Source organism: Oryzias latipes, chromosome 13, assembly GCF_002234675.1.
Source record: "Oryzias latipes chromosome 13, ASM223467v1".
In the NCBI taxonomy this organism is placed as follows: domain Eukaryota; kingdom Metazoa; phylum Chordata; class Actinopteri; order Beloniformes; family Adrianichthyidae; genus Oryzias; species Oryzias latipes.
In genome coordinates, this window is record NC_019871.2 from 7,428,471 (window position 1) to 7,449,813 (window position 21,343).

Below are 21,343 nucleotides of genomic sequence, written 5' to 3' on the forward strand. Positions count from 1 at the left end.
AAAATGTATATTCCAAAATAAAATGAAAATAATGAAAGTAAAGTTGAAAGATTGGTAAACTAAAGCTACTAAAGGGCATTTTTGTCAAAGAAATGTGAGTAAATGTAATTTGTTGCTATTTTTTCCAACTCTAAAATATAAACTTTTTGCTTGTTCTTAAAAAGTTTATATTTGAACCAGTGAAATACATAACTGAAAAAAATGCTTTTAATGTCAGAGAACATGTTATAATTCCAAAAGGAAATCCTTTGTATTCATGAGACCACATTCTCACACTTTGTCATTTATTTTGAAATAAAAGGAAAAGGTGAATGTTCAGTATTCACTTCTTTGCGTACTCAGAAAAAAAACCCAGAACATATTTGTGGTGCGAGCTTCAAGTTTCACTTTTATTTATGTACAGCAGAAGCAATACAAACAAAAAACAGAAGTTAGATATAAATGGCTAATAAAAACTGAATATTTTAAAAACCATTTAAAATCCATGAAACTTCTCACTGCATAACAAACAAAGGCACACATTTGCTTTGAAACTCCACTTTACAGCTAAGACAAATAAAAAATGGAGGATGCATTGAGGAAAAGAAAAAAAACATATTTTAAAACAATGTATAATTTGCTTAAAATTAATGAAAATAAAACCTATTTCCATTAAGAACCCTTTCATACAGCTAAACAGAATTTACAGCATAAATTAATTAAAAACAAAAGCCATTTTTTAACTTGATGTTTTAAATATGCAACAAAGCTAAAAACAGAATATTAACAATTATTTAAAACTTTAATGTCAAACTGGGAAAATTGTTTATTTTCCAAAATAAAAGCATCGTTCTGGCATTTTAAAGAAACAAAACTGATCTGAGATCAGCAGCAACATGCACAACAAGCAAAGAAACGGATAAAAAATATCGTATTCCTTACATGACAGATGAAACATGGCCATGTAAAAGAAGAACTTCATGCAGGCTTTTATTTCTCTTACTCTGGTAAACACATCTTAAAAGCTGACATTGATTTTTCAGATGCCTTTACACACTTTAAATCCGTTTAAACAATAGTTTCAGCATCAAGGCAAGAATTGTGAGTAAAACACAAGTTAGCATCAATAAATGTGAACTGTTCCTCAAGAATTCAAACCCGGACAGAACGAAAGTAGAGTTTTATTTGATGAACACAAACAGGAAGTTTGTGTAAAGCTGTCAAGTAAAGAGGATGTCTGAATCAGAAACTTGTGTATTGAAAACAGGCTCTTACAGTGTAAAGCGTGTAAGAGGCTCATGGAGGCTGCTGCTTTAAAACCTGATGCTCTTGATCTGCTATAACGCATCATTATCCAGAGGAATTCAGCTCATGAGCTACTTTCTCCTATAGTAGAAGAATGAATACATTCCTATGTAGCTTTGCTTCAGATACTGTCTCTCCCGTTTGATTTCATGGCATTTTGAGTAAGAGAATATAAAAAAAAACAAGAAAAATAGACAAAACTGTTTCTTCGGTCAATACTCACGCACTGCTGTTTCCAGCTGATCTCATCATAAAGCATGAACTGACAAAGCTGCCCTGAAAAGATACTCTTGAGAATAAATAATAAGGTAACAGAGGACAGTTGTAGATAGTTGGCAACTTCAACGTGGCGTTACTGAGACAGAACATGACTTAAAGTAAACATGAGCAAATAAGACTCAGCCAAAAGAGCACTGATCCAAACAATTCCCTGTGAGAGTAGAGCAGTGCACTGAATATTTCACAGCAGGGGTGCCCAATATAACGCGTCAATCTCGATCGAAGGAACTGTAGGTAAATAAATAAACAAAACAAAAAAAATCGTCTTTTTCTTCAAAAATTGCCATAAGCGAATTGAAGTACGTCACTTGATTGACATGTAGAACCGCTACTAAACTAGCAGATCTGGAGTCTTTCTTCCTAATAAAGTTCAGAACGGTGTGAGCGTTCAGCATCAGACGCCTAACCGTGGATGCAGCTGCTGACGCGCTTCGTTTTTCCTCGACTTGGCCCGAGGTCAGTCGCTCAAAAATAGCCCCGAATAGAACCATCGTGGAACGTTCTGCGAACACCAATTATACAAACCGTGGAAGGAAAAATGACAAGAACTTTTTAACAAGCTGTAACCTCACATGTTCATCCAAATGTAGCCATTTCATTCAAAAATATTTGTCTGGTTCACTTCAAAATCTGCTTTTCATGAGAAGTCTGTGTCTTTTAGTACACAAATATGAACACATCAAATAAGGATTTTATGATATTTAATTTTCATTTATGTAAATTGATCTTTTGGAGCTGATCGTTTGAAAAGAAGCTGAAAAAGTGTGGGCACCCCTGGTCTACAGAGACTAAACTCCTAGTATAGCATGAATTGACTCCACTTTTGCAATTTGAGTCAGGATCCCAACTCAAGCTGTCACCTGATAGGAGTAAGCCCTCTGAATCCCGGCTGCACGAGTGGGTTTACCCCGGGGACTCCGGATCCTCCAACACTTGCTTCATTGGTCAATTAGTGAATCTAAATTGTCCTTTCGGTGTGACAATAGTTTTAATTTGATGTCTATTTTTTGTTTTACCTAAAGCACTCTGCATTAAAGAAAGTTGTTCTTGTCAAGCAGCCACTGTTACTTTGGTTAGTCAACAGGCATATTTTAAACTTAACATACAACTGACACTTTTTTGCTCTTCACTTGAAGATGACAACAAAAAAAAAAACACAAGCACAACCCCTGTGATCCATGATCATTTCAGACTCGTATAAATAGAACCCCTTGTTTTACAGTCAGAACAAATACTGGGATGATATAAAATCATAACAGTGTTTTTCCCTAAGGTGTGATGCTTCAGAATAAAACAGTCAATGTGATGTAATTATCTTTTTGCTCAGTAACAAAATACATTCTTAAAAGCTGCGTGTAAAGGCCCAGACACACCACAATGTAACACAACAGTAGCATCTCAAAGGGATGTGACATCTTATATTGAAATTCTGAGTGACTGCCTTTTGCTGTGTGCTTTGGGTGAAGTGACGCTTCAGCTGTAGGGCTGAATATGCTTTTTTGTTTTTTGTCTCTAAATCAGAAAGTGGTGTGGCCAAACTCATGGGCTAGACTGAGTTTTATTGGCGCAGACTTGCTTGCTCCACACTTGAGCTCGGTGTGTCTGGAGCCTCAGAAGCACTTTGGATCGTGTATTACATTCAGACGCTTTGCATTTCTCATAAAACTGTAAACACAAACGTTTAAAAGCCCCAAAGTTATTGGTGCATTTCTCATGCAATACAGATGTAAAAAGAGGAACATTCAGGGAATCTAAGAAGTTAACCCACAGGTGCAACATGACGGTTAGTCCGACCTCTGAAGGCGGAGTGTTTCATCATAAATCCTCGTCTGGGCTGTACGTCTGCGTGTTGTGCAGGAAAGCTTCCTTCTCTGTGGTCATGGGCTCCCCCTTGATGGCACAGGCTGGGGAGTCGGCGTCCGAACGGTTCGCCGCCGCCTCTGCACTGTTGCGAATCCCGTAGGTGAAATAGATGATGAATCCTGCAGTTTGTGAGGAACAACGATGCAGTTGATGGAACATGTTACAACAAATCAATTACTTGAGAGAACAGGAGTTCTTTGGCCAAACCCTTTTTTTTTGTTCTTTAGCCTAAATACGACACAAGTTCTTCCTAAATTGAGTGAAAACTTCGATTTTGACAGTAAGTGTGTTAAAAGCATTGTGTGTACAAAAATAATGATTCCATGATTTTTTTCTTGTTTCCTATTGCATAAAACATATCCATGCATCAAACTAACCATTGCTCTATTGATCACTAACATCTTTACAGATAGATGTCAGATAACAAAAACCTCTGTAAGTTTGACTTCATACTGTGAAACCATGAATGAACATGACAGAATTATAACCTCCAATAAATCCCGGGTCTAACAGGTGCTCTTAACTCTAGACCCCACTGGCTAATAGTGGCGGGGCTCCTTTGACCTACTCCTGGTGATGAATCTGCACCACATTCAGGGCTGGATCCTAAACTTTTCTGTGAATGCCGCCGGCAGATGGGTGATATTGAGAAGGCGGCTGCAGAAAAAGGAGCAAACCAATTTCCTAGTGAAGCTGCAAAGACAGCGAGCAACGAATCAAAAGAACTGGTTTGAACATGGATTATTGAGCAAAGAAGGAAAGGTGCGTGGGTCTCCAGGAACGTGATCTGCAGGAAAGCTGAAGTTGATGCTTAAAGGGAAACGAATGTAATACGATGTTCTCGTCATTTCAATGAATCCTGAAATGTTCATCTGGTGGCGTCTGCCTTTCTTGATCACATTTCACCGCAAAGTGAACCTATTAGCCATCACCATTTGCCCTATGATGAAATAAACACCAGTTGCCTCTAATAAAAGCTGGGCTTTTATTAGAGGCATTTCTGGAATAAAACCAGGGCTACTGTTGGATACAGTATACAAAGCATTTAATGTTGTTTGAGAGAATATTAGGGACGGCAAAGAGGAATACAGCTTCTTTCTAGTTGTCTTTTATTGATATCACCTTCAGCCAATCAACGGTATCAACAGCAGCGCCGCCCTAACCGGTCCGTTTAATTTTTCTATGAATCTACAACCACCGGGGGTCCAAATATGGTACGGTTCGGTCCAACTCAAAGGAAAGATTTTTAAATGAAAATGCTCTAAAAATACCGGACTGGGCTGCTCAGTTGGAACAAGGCTAATAAATACAATATAACTTTTTCATGAGGAGCGATACATACCAATATTTACAAAAATGATGTTTCAGAAAGTGTTTTCAGATGAAAATCATCAAGCTACCTATTTGCTTTACTTGATCAGCAGCATGAAACAATGATTCCTGGATTAATGTCATGATGTATTCTGTTAATGTATTACTAGACTTCTAAAATGGGTTTGATATATCTGTGTCTTGTATTTATTTTTATTGTAGTATTTAATGATTTTTAAAGCTCAAATTTAAAGCAATCAAATCAAATCAAATAGTGCCTCGCAGGATTGTTGTCCTAAAGTACCTAAAACCATCCAGATGGCGAAGCGGATCCACGTTCCTCTGTCAAGCTGCATCATCAGGTAGACGTTGACAAACATGCTGATGACCGGGACGAAGGGCAGAAGAGGAACCTGTGCAGAGACTCTTAGTTAGTGATGACAAGGTCTGAGCAACCTATAATAAAACAACAACGATGTTTTTTCTGAATAAAAAGTGTTTCTTTTAAACAAAACTACTATTTTGATAGAATCTTTGAATTTTAAGATGTGATTATCCTTAAACATTAGAAAGATCTTTAGAAGTAAGATGCTGGTGACCCTGTTTTCTGATGGGGCTCTGCAAAACTTTGCTGTTTGACTTGTGCAATACTATTGAGCTGTTCCTTTAGCTTGAAGGTTAAACAAATGCTTGTTTAGCTTGACACGCTTGAAAGCACAGTGACCCATTCAGACGATGTCACTTCAGCATTTAAAGGCCTCGGTTTATGTAACCGTTTATTCTGACATCAACTCTGAACAAACTGTGAGGCGATTTTCTTCTGCTTTTGGGTTTTTCGCTACCCTTTAAAGTCTCGCCCCGGTGGACTGTAGGAAACCTTTAACTGAAGGCGTCCAGTCACCTTGAATGCTAGCTTGGTTTTGCTCTGCGGCTGTCTCCACACAATGAATGTGACAACAAGACAGGTGGCTGCAATGGTGCTGAGCAGACACACAGACCAGGGAGCCAGGCCTCCTTGAACAGCCACCACACCGAAAACACACACCAGAACACCTGATGGGAGGAACGCAGACACCATCAGCTTCCATCATTTGCTCCCGTTTCCTTCGATCTTTGGAGTCACTCACCAAGTATGCTGGTGCAAATATTGACAACAAGTCCAGACTGAGGTGAGGGCTCGGGTTTTGAAGGGAAAAGGAGGTTTTTGACGGTGAGGCGATCTTCTGGTTGAGGCAGGATGTCGCTATAGGACTCAGAAATGTCTGCTTCGTCCTGCGTTTTGGCCATTTCATAAGCCGCTCTGAGCTGCTCAGGCTGGTACCTGAAGAAAAAAAGCAGTTTTAGTTTACCAATGGACTGCAACACTTTCAGACATGCAACAGTTGAGGAAAACTAACACTGGTCCGTCTTCAGCGCATCTCCATTTCGTTGACACAAAAAATAAAACGCTCATTAATCAATTGAAATGTTTACGTCGTCTCCGTCATGTTGATCCCTCCGCAACGCAATGCAGGCTTAAAAGTGTTGCAGCAAAAAGCCGGAGAAAAGGGAAACTGTGACAGAGTATGAAGGCCACCAAACAAATAAAAGTAGAAACAAATTTACAAGAATAAAGTCGCAAAATTATCAAAAAAAAAAAAGAAAACTGGTGATTTTATGAGAATAAGGTCGTAAAATTATGAAAATTTTACTAGAATAAAGAAAGTTGTAAGATTTTGAGAAAAAAAAAATTTACAAGAACAAACTCCAAAAATTATGAGTAAAAAGAGACAACATTTTCCGTTATTTTCCGTAAATTCTCAATTTATGAGGATTATCTGGCCAATCTTTACTAAGAAAATTAAACTTAAACAAAAACAATATCGTATGAGAGATGGAGAGCGAATTGTAAGCAGTTACTTAATCATTGGTTTCACAGATAAAGTCTTTTAGCAAGTTTTATTTTAGTATATTATTGTAAAATTTCACAATTTGTCTCATAACCATATGACTTAATTCTTGTAAATGTATTTATTAATGTTTATGGTGGCCCCTGATATTCTGTCAAAGGAAACAGGTCTGGGTTTCAAAAACTTCTGTTGTACTTTCAAAATAAAAGCGTATAAAATGTCATAATATATTGAAAGTGACGTGTCGACGCGATAACGCAGAATAAAATAAGTTTAATTTTGGAAGTAAAAACACATTTACTACACAACATCATTTATGACACAAAACATGCATTTTACAAAGAGTAAAGAAGAAGGCTTTGGACCTGATTGCTAAAGTTTAACGTGAGCGGACAGACGGAGACGATGTAAACTAACTGACAGTCATAAGATAGACTTCCCATGCAGCGTAAGGGAGACGCACCGCAGACAGACCAGGGTCAATTCGGCGTTAGAACAAAGACTACCTGAGGACCAGGACGCAGGCTGCGACCAGAGTGTAGGCCAGCAAAGTACCGATGGACATGAGGTTGACCAGATCCGTCAGGTCAAACAGGAAGGCCATGACAGCTGCAGCACATGCAGAAAACAACAATGAAGGAAAAAACATTAAAACAGAAAAAAATGCAAGAATTCTAGCATATCACAGAAAAAACAGGGTTTTATTCACATCTGCAAGGGATTTTTTTCACCATCCTCCTTCCACAAGGGGGCACTCTTGCCTCAGGCTTGATGTCAGCTACCTACCAGACATGAGCCCTGCCACCAAGGTGGAGACGGTGGGCGTCTTCCTCTCACTGACATGAGCCAGAAACGAGAAGAGCAGGCCGTCGCGAGCCATTGCAAAGATAATGCGAGGAAGAGGAAACATGGAGCCAAGGAGGCTGAGCCGAAGATGAAGGAAGGAGGAGGCAGAGATTTATGACACAAAGTAAAAGTCCGTCAACTCTAGTTTCACACACACTGCCTAAGCTGTTTTCCGCCATGAAACATCCCTGCTCCTGGAAGTGACTTCATGCTGCACTCCATCCAGCGTTTTTTGTTTTGTTTTGTCTGTCTAGAGGTCAGGAGGGATTCTAACCCCAGCTGGTTAGTGAGTTTAGCCACTGCTCACCTGCCGCTACACCTGACGTTACTGTAGCTGTTAGAGGGGTTTTGGTTCGTGAGCTGACTGATGCCAAACATTTGAAGAGCAGCCCATCTTCTGCCATGGCCCAGATCACCCTGGGCATTGGGAACATGGAGCCCAGTAAGCTGTTAGGGGGGAGAGAGCAGAGCAAGCCATGCTAGTGAAACCAGTTAGAGAACAAACGGGGGGGGGTCTAAAAGCAAAACACAAAAATCTGTTGCAAAAATTCTTATCTTTGCAGACAAATCTGTTTAAATAAAGCCTTGTGACTAAAAATCATTTATCTGCACTATTACATTTTTGAAAAATATAATTCAATTACAAAATAAAAGGAAATAGATTTTGCCAATGAACATAGTTTCAAACTTAATCGGTCTGAAATAGTTTAAAGTGATGAGAAATGACAGGAATCGTTTTGATTTGTGCCAAACAGCACAAAAAGGGGATATTTTTTTATTTGATGTGGCCAATTTTGTACTTTTGTACAATTTTGAAAAAAACATAATAAAAGCGCAGTCCTGTGAAAAAGTCTTTAAGAAATAATTTTAACAACTCTTAACCCATCTATAAGACGACTTGTTTTGTTGCCAATTTGCTACAATATGAATAACGAAAACCCCAAAATGTAAGAAAATTAATCAAAAATCCTTCTGGTTTCACAAAAACAATCACTGTACTAAAAGAGTAAAAAAACAAAACTTGCCTAATAATTAGCAAATGTCCCTTAGAAAAGAATGAAACCTTTTGCAAAAACAAAAAACCTCAAGGAGTCTGGTTCTTGAATTAAAGCAAGATTAAAAGAAGATTGTCCTTAAAAATGATGCATTCATAAAAGTTTGATAAAACAACAGAATAACATCCAGGACTTTAAAGCAACTAAAACAGACTTAAAGAAAAAAGGTTTTCTTTTATGATAAAAAAAAAAGTAATTTTGTTTTTTGAAAGTGGAGAGAAACCTGTTTCTACATCATTAAATGTTATCTTTTCATTGACGAGGCAAAAAAAAAAACCCCTATTGTGACATTTTTGTCTCGTCTTTCACAGCAAGAATCATTTAGTACATTTGTCTGTGAGCTTTTGGCTTCTTTCTCCAAAACTTGAATCTTTACCTTCTTGTTAATGGTTATTGTCCACACTTTGAAAAGTACGCAGCAATTAAAAACACTTCAATTTAAAACCTTAATTTCTTGTCTGTAGTTTTATAGTTTTTTTCAAAATCAATTTAACAGAAAAATACACACAAACCCAACATTTGTACATTTCTTTTCTCTCCTGTATTGAATTTGAACTTTATATATATATAGTGACACCAAGTACTCAGTGTTGATAGGAAACAGTTTTGCAATGTAAAATGTAAGAAAACGATTTAAAATGTGCTAATATTTGTTAAAAGGGCAGCATATTTCAATCCGGTCTAGCTTTTACCATCACATCTTAGCTTTTATTTGCAGTTTATCCAAATCAAAATTCAGGCTTCAGTGAGCCTGAAATGAATTGAACTCTCTGTGGACACATGCTGGAGAGTTGCACGTCTTCTTTGACTTGTCTCGCTGAGAGGCGTCAGAAGAGCCACTTACCTGGTGGACAGAGCGCACAGAGAGCCGATAGCCACGGCATAAGTGGCTCCCTTCCAGCCCACATACTCAAAGGCCACAGGCAGAGGGCTGTCCTTGCTCAGCATGTAGTACGGCATCATCATAGTGAGAGCGGCCGACACACCGAAGTATGCCACAAAACAGATGAGCAGGGAGGCAACGATCCCGATTGGAATGGCCCTCTGCGGGTTCTTCACCTCCTCTCCTGAGGGGGAAAAACATAACCAGATGTGAGGCGGGAAAAATGTCACGCATCCCGTTTTACAAATGCTTTCTAACCTGTGGTGGCGATGCAGTCAAACCCTACAAACGCATAAAAGCAAGTTGCAGCCCCCGAAAGGACTCCTGTCCAGCCAAAGGGCATGAACCCGCCTGCACCGATGGTTTCCTCGCTGGCTAAAGAAGCAGTGGTGCTGAGAAGAAAGACAACGGAATGTGAGCCGAGCGTTTAAACCCCGTTGAGCACCAGCAGGATTGCACCCACTTCAAGGTGGAGTTTCTGGTGGAGTTCAGGATGTCCTCTGGGTTCAAGCTCCAGTTTTTTCGGTCTCCTTTGACAAACCCAGCGATGATGACAAACAGGAGGACCAGCACATTGATGCAGGTGAAGACTTTATTTACCAGGGCGGACTCTTTGACTCCAAACACGAGCAGACCTGCAAAGTCAATAGACAGACAGAAAGAAGAAATCAGACAAGGAGGCTGAGCTTCAGAGCCGTCTTCTCCCTTCAGTTTATCATATCGTCTTTTAAACAAATGTGCTCAAAAACTGCAACCGTAGCTGAAAAAACACTGATGTAACAGCAGATGTCAGGATGTCTCAGCTTATTAAAGTGGAAAAAGCTGCTGAATTTGAAATGTTTCTCAGTGGAGAGTTGAGCTGTTTTATGTGGATGTTGACTTGTTTACCAATATTTCTTCTGATTAGTCAGGTTTTTATTTTTTCCGCATCTGTCTTAGAATCAGTTTTTTTCCTTGCCTTGAATAAACATTTGCAAAAGAAAATGGAGGGGAAACAATAGAGCAAAGCTTTTATTCTTTAACAGGCATGCACACACAAAAACAAAGCTGGAAAACAAATCGAATTTGTTTTGACAGTAGATAAAAGTACTACTACCTATACTGTCATAATAAAAGTTTTTTTTCATAACGTTTTATCAGCAAAACAGACTTTATGACATCATTCAGAGGTGTGTTTATATTCCAGACTTCAGACTATCATCCAGGGGGGATCCCAGTTGGTTTGATCCAAAAGCTTTACAAAATTATAAATTTCAAAAAATGTGTTTTTATTATTTGCAGTAAAAAATATATTTTGATATAATTTTTGTTTTGTTTTCGCTCTTTACCTCACTCAGAAACACGAACCTCTTTTTAGACAGATAAGATTTTTCTTTTTTTAAATCAAAATATAACAATACAAGTGAAATAATAGAACACGTCTCCAAGTAGAGAAATATATTTTTTAACCAAATTAGCCAAATACAAAAATTTGGAGATATTTTTTTATGTAATTTTAGGGACAAAGTCCTATTTTTCTTTTGCTGTTTTTTTAAACAAAAATGGGAGGGACTAAAATCATCACAGCCTGGACTGAGGGGGACATTTTTGTGGGCCAGAGGACTCTGACGGTGCGGTTGGTCTACGTCATCACAAAATCAAATATTGCATGCTTTCTAAATACTATGCACTAGGTCTGACCTGTTAGACTGAGTATGATGAGGACAGCAAAAATGTCAGGGTATTCTGCCACCCCTGGTGCGTTCATGGGAAGGTACTGCGAGGAAAACCTCTTGATGTGCCCATTGATCAGCTCATCAAAGGTGGCGCTCCAGGCCCTGGCCACACTTGAAGTTCCTGTCCAGAGAAAAGGCGTCATGTTACCCGAACAGCATCAAACTCCTTTCCACCACCCAAAGTGGTCTCACCTATTACATAAGACAGAATGAGGTTCCAGCCGGTGATAAACGCCCACAGCTCTCCCACTGTCACGTAGCTGTAGAGGTAAGCCGAGCCAGTTCTGGGGACGCGGGCTCCAAACTCGGCGTAGCACAGGCCGGCTAGAACGGACGCCAGGGCGGCGATGAGGAAGGAGAGGACGATGGCGGGTCCAGAGTTTTCACGGGCTACAGCGCCGGCGAGAACGTAGACGCCAGCGCCCAGAGTGCTGCCCACTCCCAGAGCCACCAGGTCGAAGGTGCCGAGGCATCGGGACAAGCGGGACTCCTCCGTGCTACAGTCCACCACCTTCACTCGCAGCAGCTTCCTGCCCAGACCTTTTAGCGTTGCCAGAAGCATGGTCCTAAAAAAAATACCCGGGTTACTTTGTAAACTTACAGCCCTCTTTATTTCAGAACTATAACCGATTAAAAGGTTTATCATCAATCCAAAAATCAATTGTTGATTTCTCAATTTATCTAAAACACCACTTTTCAATATAGGTAACTATAGTCTGACAAGCAACAAAGGACAGTTAAAATGCAAATGAACAAATGAGAACATGCAAAGTCTATTTATGTATATCAGAAAGACACTCAGACACCATGTAGGCTGTCATGTCAGCTCCATGCAAATGGCAGAACAGAGGAGGAAGTAGAAAATCAGCCGCCATCGATGCGGATCGTCGTCTTTAACATCATAACTACTTACTTTCCCAGAGAAAAAGCCGAATGAGCTCAGATTCAAACTCTGCTGGGAGCTGAGCTCTACAAGTAGTAGTCTGACATGTGACACCAACGTCTCTTTGTGTTCAGGCGAACGGCTTCACAAATAGAATGGTGACACATGACATGAGCTCGGGGGCAACGGCCCCCACCCAGCAGGACCCCGTCGAGACGGAAAAACAATTGCATTCCTGATATGTCTTTTTTTTAATCCTGTGAATGGAATGAATCATAAGTTTGGATTTAACTTCCTCTCCTGATGATCACAGTGCCTCCTAAAGATGGGAATCCAAAAACGCCCACTACGCGTAGGTAAGTTTGAGTCAAAAGCACTGCCAAAAAATTTAATAAACATTAGAAATAGAAAAAAAAGGCGATGACAGGCAGCAGGAGTAATTGCGGAAGCAGAATGCACATGACCTGGCGGGAAGATCTGCGCTAAAAAAAAAAGGGAGAGGAGGCAGGACACAACCCGGCCCACCTCTCGTCCAATCACAGGGCTCTGACATCCGCCCACGGCAAACCGAAAGGTATGTGGGCGGAGTTTAGAACGCATCCAGGCGCATGTTCTTTCATATTTGGCCACAAAAGCGGAGCTTGTGCCCCTTGACATGACTTTACGATGACATTGTTTACGGTCACAGGGAGAGCAGCAGATTTTTCCGTGACCTCAACCTACAGGGAGTTATGAGGTCACTACACGAGCATTTATTCCAAGAAAATATAAAGATTAAATTCCAAAGTTTAAATGTAAATCTGACTCAATTGTTGGGAATGTTTCACAGCAGGAAATTCGCACCAATCTGGAGCCAAACTATGAGCAACTAAAACAGTCTGATAACTGCAGAGGTTACATCTGAAGACACTAAATCTTTCCCTTCGGTTATACAATAAAATACACATTAAGTGCTGCCGACAACAGCACAAATGTAAATCCTCACGTGTTGTGACCAGCAGAGTGGCTGTTTTACTTTGAGGTCTCTATTTATCATGGCTTTGTGCCTTTGTAATCTGCATCCGCAAAGTGTTTCTGATTAAATATTAATTTCAGATTACCGCGTCTAGTTGATGAGCATGTCCAAATAGGCATTTCTTTTAAATAAAAATAAAACTTTATATATATATATATATATATATATATATACATATATGTATGTATATATATATATATATACATATATGTATGTATATATATATATATATATATATATATATATATAAACAGAATTAATGTTTTGGGAGCAGCAAATACACAGCGATTTCTGCAAAATTCTAAACACATTATATTGATTATATTGTATATGTTGATATTAGTCTGTGTGAACACCATTATATGTCAATCACATGTATTTCTTACAGTAGTAAACGTACGGTGGCCCTGAAGTGCAAATCACATCAACAAATCACTCGACACAAAAACATTTTAAAGATCACAACGACAATAAAAGAAATCTTTTAAAGAAAATGTTAGAGCAGCATTGCATTTTAGAAAAACAAAACAAAACTTCAGAAACCAAAATGTAAAAAAACAAAAATGAAAAAACTCTTTGGAATATAAAATTAATTTCCAGAAAACAAAATGATATATTGACAAATTTTAATGTTGGAAAAACACGATGACAAAGGTCTGTACTGAGGGACATCACTGGTTGGATGATGAAAGTTATTTGCCTTAAAGCTATACTGGACATCATCATCCAATCAGCACTGTCCCTCAGTACCGACCTTTCCAGTTTCTCCTTGTGTTTCGTTTTTACCAACATTTCGTTTTCTTTTCTTCCTTTTTCTTTTTAACATTTCATATTGTTTTCTGGAAATAGGTTTTTTTTTCTGAAATGTTTTTTCATTTTTTACGTTTTGGTTTTCTTAAATTTTGTTTTGTTTTTTCTAAAATGTAATTCTGCTTTTTAACATTTGCTTTGTTTTTTTTTAATTGTCGTTGTGATCTTTAAAACGTTTTTGTAACAAATGATTTATTGAATGATGTGCACTTCAGGGTCACCGTATAAAATATTAAAAAAATAAAAATAAAATAAAAATAAAGGGTAATAAAGTTTTCTGCCCTTGATTACTATGCTACTTTTCAAAATAAAAGCATAACACAAAACCCAGCTTGCTTTATTCCATTACAGCATCCTTCAAAGCAGATACTAGTAAAAAAAAAAACCATTTCTTTTGTGTCACCCATTTCTGGTAGTATATAAAATACATTTACATTTTTTGTATGTTTTGTATAGTGTTTTAGATTCATGCTTGTGGCTTGTTTGGTAAGTTTAAACAATCAAAACCATAGATATAAAATAAATAGAATCATCTGGAAGAATAAACAGGGGGTTGTACCACAGCCTTTAATCTCTATCAATATTTGTGAACAAAAAATTGATTTAAAAGAGCGTCATGAAACTAAGCCTATGAGACCATAGGAAGTGTTAATGAGTTTAGCTGTTTATGACGTTCTACTGTAATTTAAATCAGTAATAAAGAGGCTATAAAAGTAAAAAAAACGAACGTTGTATAAATGTTTTTATCAGTGACCGACGTTTCAGCTCTCAGATTTAAGGACCTTCATCCACCTAACATACAGCAGGCTTTAAAAATACATTAATACCTGTAAATGTCAGTATTTTTATAATAGCAACATTTATTTGATGACGGTATTGATTCCCTTCTCTGCTTCTGTGCCGGTCCCAAGCCCGGATAAATTGAAAGGGTTGCATCAGGGAGGGCATCCGGCGTAAAACATTGCCAAGTTAACCATGCGACTCATCCTCGAAGGAGAGGTTGTTTCGCTGTGGCGACCCCTGATGGGAAAAGCCGAAAGAGAAAGATGAAGGTATTGAATCAAATATAACAATTATTTCTCATTTAAACTTTGAGGGTAAATCATTTTAGATGAAAGAGTTGGTCTTAAATTGTTTTTAAGCAGTTGTCATGTTTTTTCAAAGTTATAGAAATGGACCCCCCCCCCCCCCCCCCCAAAAAAAAAGTCAAATTTTGTTTAAATTTGATTAAAAATAAAACAAAATGGTTACAATCACGTTCTGGAGAATTTTTATGATGAAACAGTTTGTTTCTAAAACATTTTTTTGTGAAAATAAAGAATCAACGTTTTGTTTTAGTTTTTGAATCTGAGCTTATTTCATCATAAGATGAGGCCTTTTACTTTATTTATTATTCCGTTTCCATAGCAACAGAAGTTTGCTGCCCACAAACATGCCCGCTAGCTAAACGTTTTAAAATAGCAAAAACTAAATACATATAAACCAAAAGTTGATCATGTTGACTATGTGATAATTTACTTTTTGCTGTAAAGTTAGAACTTTTTTTTTTTAGAAAACAAAAGTTAAATGTATTCATTTATAAGAAATTTAAGTTAAAGTAAAAAGTCATCTTTTTTTATTTTCTAAAGGGCCAATCATGGTGGCCCTACTGCTTTTGGAGGATAAGAGAAGCTGTTTGCATAAAAGTGAAATGTGTTTGAGCCGCAGTTTCTGATTTTCCTTGTTATTATACAATAAAACTTACCTTGGAGAGCAACTATGGCTAATAAAGATGACAAGTAAGCAGGTATATAGATTAATAACCTGTGTAAAAGCGGAACAAAAGGCTACTGTATTTTGGAATAGACGTGAGCTATGTTTGAACGGTCACTGACCAAAAATTAAATCACATTGTTAAAATTGATCTTTTAGGTTTGTTGAGCAGTTTATGTCCCCCAATATGGTCGATTAGGTAGACGAATATACACATTTCAAGACCTAATGTGTGATACACCATGCAATGTATAAAGAAAATGTTATTTTAATTGATAAATTACAACAAATTGACCATTTTATCTGTAGAAATGTAATCTTTCGTATGTAATCCATATCTTGAAGGGTCAGGTTCTTCACGGAGTTCATCTGAGTTCATCAGGCAGCTGCGTGAACTCCTAAAAAAGGCAACGTTTCTCCCATAAGTATGCTCCCGGTTTCGGAGATCTTTCAAGCCGACGTCTGACTACTTTTTAAAAACCAATTCGTGTTTTTGACACGTCTGCACCGACGCCGACCTGTTTAGTCAGCAGAAGTGCAGAAGAGCTGCTGTTTGGATTGCATCAGCCCGCTCTGATCTTCCGCGTCTGGACTCTGGTCTGAAGCCCACGTGCCGCCTTCCGCGTGGATCCTAACCCCCCTTCCACCATTATTCATTGATGAACACTTATGAACTTACTTTTAAACTGAACCGCAGGGGAGCTTCGGCTTCACCTCCCGGATCTCCTCTCCACAGACTAGGTGGGGAAGGGCACACGCACGGAGGTGGTGCTGGTGGAGCCACGCGCGCACACACGGAAACAGAACGGCGGGAAGTTTTGCAGAATGACAACCACTAGATGGCGCTGTTTACAAGTCAATTTCCTCCCGAGGAGTTCTTTGAAGCATCCTGGATGCTGATCAGAGAGAGCGACTTGCCCTGCGGTCATGTCTTCATTTAAATTTATCCCTATAGCCTATCAGTATGCATATATTACAGCTGGGCCCCCTGCTGTGCTTCTTTTCCTTTCATCATTGCAGCTAAGCGTCACACCAGCTTGCCACATGCTTATGGATTGCTTGTGAAGTTGTGAAAGTGTCTGGTGGGAGGAAACCAGGATGTTCTGCATCCTCCTCTGAGTTTCCTGCTGCGGATGCATCTCGAATATCAGCCAAGATCCTCATATATGACATGAATCCACATTATCAGAAAAAAAATCACTCCAAATATGGAGGACAAAAGTCCCGTCTGAAGGTGCTCAAAGCTCCAGCAGAGACAGGATTCTGCATGTTTGTGGGCCCAAACTTGCAGTAAAGGGTTTTGAGATCATTTGGCTTTTTAGATTGCCTCATGATTCCCTTCTTTGCTGTGACCATAACTACTAGAGGTACCAAAACCCTCATAAGACATAATTGGTAAGAAAAGCGCCTTACACTGCCTTATCTGACATTTTTAGATTTATGGCTGCACCCGTTGGGCCAATTGTGGGTTGCCTTGATAAATGGGAATAGGTGGTCTTAGGTGAATCTAAAGTAATGCAGTTCCATAGCTTTCAGAGAAAGAAGTGCCTCAAAATAAAATTCAAAAGCTGATATTGCTGAATTTGTTTGCTTCTGCCAAGTTGCATGGGCAGCTAAACGGACCACATGAAAATGTTTTAACTGCTTTAATAAACAAGAAAGCCTAAATTATCATTTCGTTTCCATGCTCACGGCATGAACAGCATTATTAGTTTTCATTCATTGTTTAGAAAAGGTCATCACAAACACAGACCACTATGTTTAGAAAAAGTTATACTACTGTAGCCCTGGAAGCAAGGCTGGATATAGGCATGGACAATGGGAGGGCAAATGTGGTGACTGCACCCTCCAAATGTGAAAAAAAAAAAAAACACATTTAACTAAAAAAATAAAAACTACAAAAACAAAACCCCTCAAAACAAAAAATAAAATAAAATAAAAATGTTAAAGGTGGATGGACATAAAAAGAAAAGAAAGCAGCCTCAAGTTGGCACCAGTCAGCGTCCTGCTTGTGCCTGTCCCAAGCCCGGTACCTGCAGAGGGTCAGGAAGAGCATTTCAACATGACACTTCAAATACATATCACACAGATCAAAAGAGACGATAAATATATAGAACTGAAACTTTTAGCACACCCAGACTTGCCCCCTCCGATATTATATCTGCCCCCCATAGAGGGAATGGCTAAATCCAGGTCTGCCTGGAAGTATAGCAGCTCTTTAAATTTTTCAGGGGTTGCCCAACAATGTTGGAGAATTTATTTGTTTGCAAAGTTGGATGATGGGATATGATATTGATTACATCTTTAGGCAGTCAGTAAACAAACACTGTGATCAAACATTCAGAATCACTCTCGGCACAAATTATAAAGCCAAAAGCTCCAGTTTGTGCTCATTAAATCTATCACGCCAGAAGATTGTCTAAACAAAAAAACACCAATTGACAAACTAAATAAAAACTTTGGTCAGGATTTAATTATTCTCTACTAAATAAATACTTACAATCTCATAAAAGAGGGCAAGACAGTTTTATCGTTTCTCCAAAAGTTAACCTGTCATGTATTTTTGATTTCTAATAGTGCTTTGGAGTTTACTAAAATCATTATTCTGGTCTAATTTTTAAAAAAAGATCTATTTTTTTTCTCCCATTGTTGAACATGGCCTGCCTGAGAGGCTGTTTACACTGCTGGCTTTTTAAAACCCATCTGCAGAGATGGTTAAGAACCAAAATAAAAATAAAAAGGCAAGCAGGAAAATCATTAAGAAAAAAACCCTGGGGGTTATGCATTATTTTATGCAAAACAGCTATTTGAGTTTTTAAATCTTATCTAAAAACAGGACTTTAGAAGCTTCCAAATCTAAAAAAATAAAATAAAAAACTTGAATGTGTATTTTTTGAACATTAACTTCTCTTTTATACTCGTGTATTTTTATGTCTCAAAGATGAGAAAAACTCAGTTTCAGATAAATCAAAATGTAAAACAATATTCGAAATAAAACAAACATCTACTTTAATGCTAAAACATATATATTTATTTTTATAGTTGAAACTAAATTCAAGGGGGTTAAGTAAAAAGAAATGAGGATATTTTGTGTGTAAGGCAATTTTGGCCTGAAAAAAAAAATATTTATGCATAAAAGCAGAACATTATTACTATAAACTGCAACTCCACCATTCTTGGCAACAGCTCATGTCCACAAAAGCAAAACAGTTCATAACAAAATGCAGAAATAAAGAGATCTCAATTAGCATTTTGCACATTTTAATTGGATATTCCGATAACCTCAGAGCAAAACAACAGCTCATTCTCACATTAAGTACAAACTTTAAAGTTTGTGGATGTAGAGATGCTGCTATAAATACAATTTAAGGAGAAGGTTTGGACTATATAATCATCCAAAGAAAGAGACCCACTGCATACCCTGTTTTTATAGCAGTGTTTCATGAATTTATTTCCCAAAAATACAGTATGGAGCGACAATAGAATGCACAGTGAAGGCTGCCTGGTATAGTCTCAAGGGTCAGCCTCTGACAACATTATCTCAGCGCGTTCCCTTCCTCTCCTTTGAAGACGACACTCCCTTTCGGGCATTTGTATTCACGTGAGCAAATAAGAAAAATTGCAAGCCGACAAAGTGTTAGATCAGAGGGTGCACAGCCTTCGCATAATAGGAAATCTGTCCCTAGATTGTACTGGCACGCATGTTTCCCCGTCTGTCACACATGCACCAGATAAAACGGCCATGTGTGTAATAAGGTTCTTCAGACTGCCAGGTATTGTATTAAGGTAAAACTCCAAGGTCTCAGCCTGGGGTGTTGCATTATCTGTGCAGCATATTTCAAGCACTGTCTGCTGACATTTGCTGCTCTTTTATGTTCCGAGCATCAAATTTACTGGCCAAACATAAATACGCACGCTACAGTGAAGGATGCAAAGAGTAGCTCACTGGTTTTGGCAGGTGTATACCACTGTGGGGTGGGGATCTCTCCTCCTGTCAAGAGTAAAAAGTTGTATGAAATGTGTAATGCAGCTTCAAACGACGAAGTGAGGGGCCTGAGAGACATAAGGCTGCAGGGCGCGAGCCAGAAAACCCCAAATTCCAGGGACTCAGACATGCAGTTGTTTTAAAAACCCTTAACTGAAAGAATCCAAACAAAAACTATGATTCCCAAAATGCATTCACCTAAGTTGAGCTGCTCTTAAGAAGTCCCCATCTATGCCACTAATGTTTGGAGTTAGTAGCAGGAAATGCAGGTGCTAAGGAAATGGGAAAATGATAGGCTGCCTTTCATCCTTGTTACATCATGTTGTGGGGCGCAGAGAGGTGGCTGATTTGTGTAGTCATGCGACAGCATTTCACAACCGTTCTCGTCACCAAAAACGGAGAATTGAACTTTTATATTCTGTATTGTAGAAAGCAAAGTAGAATCCTTTTCTTTGTCATTTCAGAGATTTTCTCAGATTTCCTGCTTGAAGTCGATGGCAAAAACACAAACAGGACAGTCTTCAAAACTGCTCTTTAAAGACCCACTCCAATGAAAATCATGTTTTTAGTGATTTTAACATGTTCTTGTTGCATTTTCTCATGAGATTGTGATTAAAACAGCTTTTCTGGACATTCCTTCATTTAAATTGTTGTGAAGCAGGACCAGATGCTGTTGGAAAAACCTTGTAGGAGTGACGTACTGTTGGTTCTACAGTCGGCGGGCCACAAGCCCGCTGCTCCGCTCCATTCTGATGCATCCACTTGTTGACACATAGATCCACGCACGTCTTTGTTTTCCTCGTCTGAGCTGGCATCTGGCTCGCCATCTTTGTTTTGTTCTTTTGTGAAGCGCTGGAAGCTAGCAGGAGAGAGTGTAGAGAAAGGGATGATGGGAAATGAAGGGAGGCTTACTCAGCGCCAACAGTCCCACCAACAATTCAGAGGGGAATTTCTGATCAATTCCTTCCAGAAGCTATGTCCTAGAAAACGACACAGGTTTTTTAATTTTGGCTAATAATCTCATAACCATAAATAAAAGACATCGGGGAACACCTTCACAATAGATCAAAAGACGATCAGAGGGAACTTAACTCACTGAACTCCCCCCTGCATCCTCGATCAGGTTATTTATTAGCCTTTGCAGTTTTCCGAAGTAAGTGAAAAAGAAAATCTCACACAAACCTTTTTTTGTGTGGAAATTATTTATATCCATTTTTTGCTTAAATGGAGTCAAAATGTATGGATAAAAGTGGTCTCAGATGATTTGATTTGATCCAGTTTATTAGGAATTGCAGGAAAGAAATATTTGCGCATATGTGGAAACTAACGTACAAATCAAACAAGTCAATTTAATTTGTCAGAAGCTGAATATGAAAGCAGTTAGTCCATCAACGACCCGCCGACACCTTTCACTTACAGGGGTGAATCAGCAGTCAGACAGCACAATCAGTTCATCCACATGCTAGTGAGGTGACAGCCTCTGATTCATTGTTATTAGCAGTAATGAAAGAAATTTGCTGAAACGGTTACAGTGCATCAGACATCAATATTTCGTCCAAGAACAAATGCAGACAATTCATTGAGGCTGAGGTAAAGTGACAATGACGTTGGATCAGATGAGGGGTGATTAAACACCAGTTCAGTTGTTGCTCGTTATGAATGAAGGGTGATCTTCTAACGCGGTGCAGAAAGACTTTGCTTTTTTTTAATATTTAAAAGGTTTAACAGAAAAAAAACAAGATGTTCATGATGCTTTTGACTAAACACAGAAGG

The 21,343-nt window shown here is 38.5% G+C and overlaps 1 protein-coding gene across 5 annotated transcripts; it reads right to left on the reverse strand.

Annotated features, from left to right (window-relative positions):
• Positions 1-944: 944 nt before the first annotated feature.
• On the reverse strand, positions 945-16,392 carry LOC101172427 (high affinity cationic amino acid transporter 1). Of its 5 annotated transcripts, none has more exons than XM_011482322.3 (12): positions 16,265-16,392; positions 11,318-11,691; positions 11,091-11,246; positions 9,874-10,045; positions 9,669-9,802; positions 9,372-9,594; positions 7,780-7,919; positions 7,133-7,235; positions 5,865-6,058; positions 5,639-5,790; positions 5,042-5,150; positions 945-3,545 (listed from the first exon to the last, which is right to left on the reverse strand). In XM_011482322.3, exons 2-12 carry the CDS (start codon positions 11,685-11,687, stop codon positions 3,379-3,381), a joined length of 1,920 nt encoding a protein of 639 aa, XP_011480624.1. In that variant the 5' UTR covers positions 11,688-11,691; positions 16,265-16,392; the 3' UTR covers positions 945-3,378. The 5 variants fall into 5 exon arrangements, with proteins under 5 accessions (XP_011480624.1, XP_020563767.1, XP_020563769.1 ...); XM_020708108.2 differs by lacking the exon at positions 16,265-16,392 and adding an exon at positions 14,661-14,769; XM_020708110.2 differs by lacking the exons at positions 7,780-7,919; positions 16,265-16,392 and adding exons at positions 7,413-7,549; positions 12,039-12,493.
• Between the last annotated feature and the right edge of the window lie 4,951 nt (positions 16,393-21,343).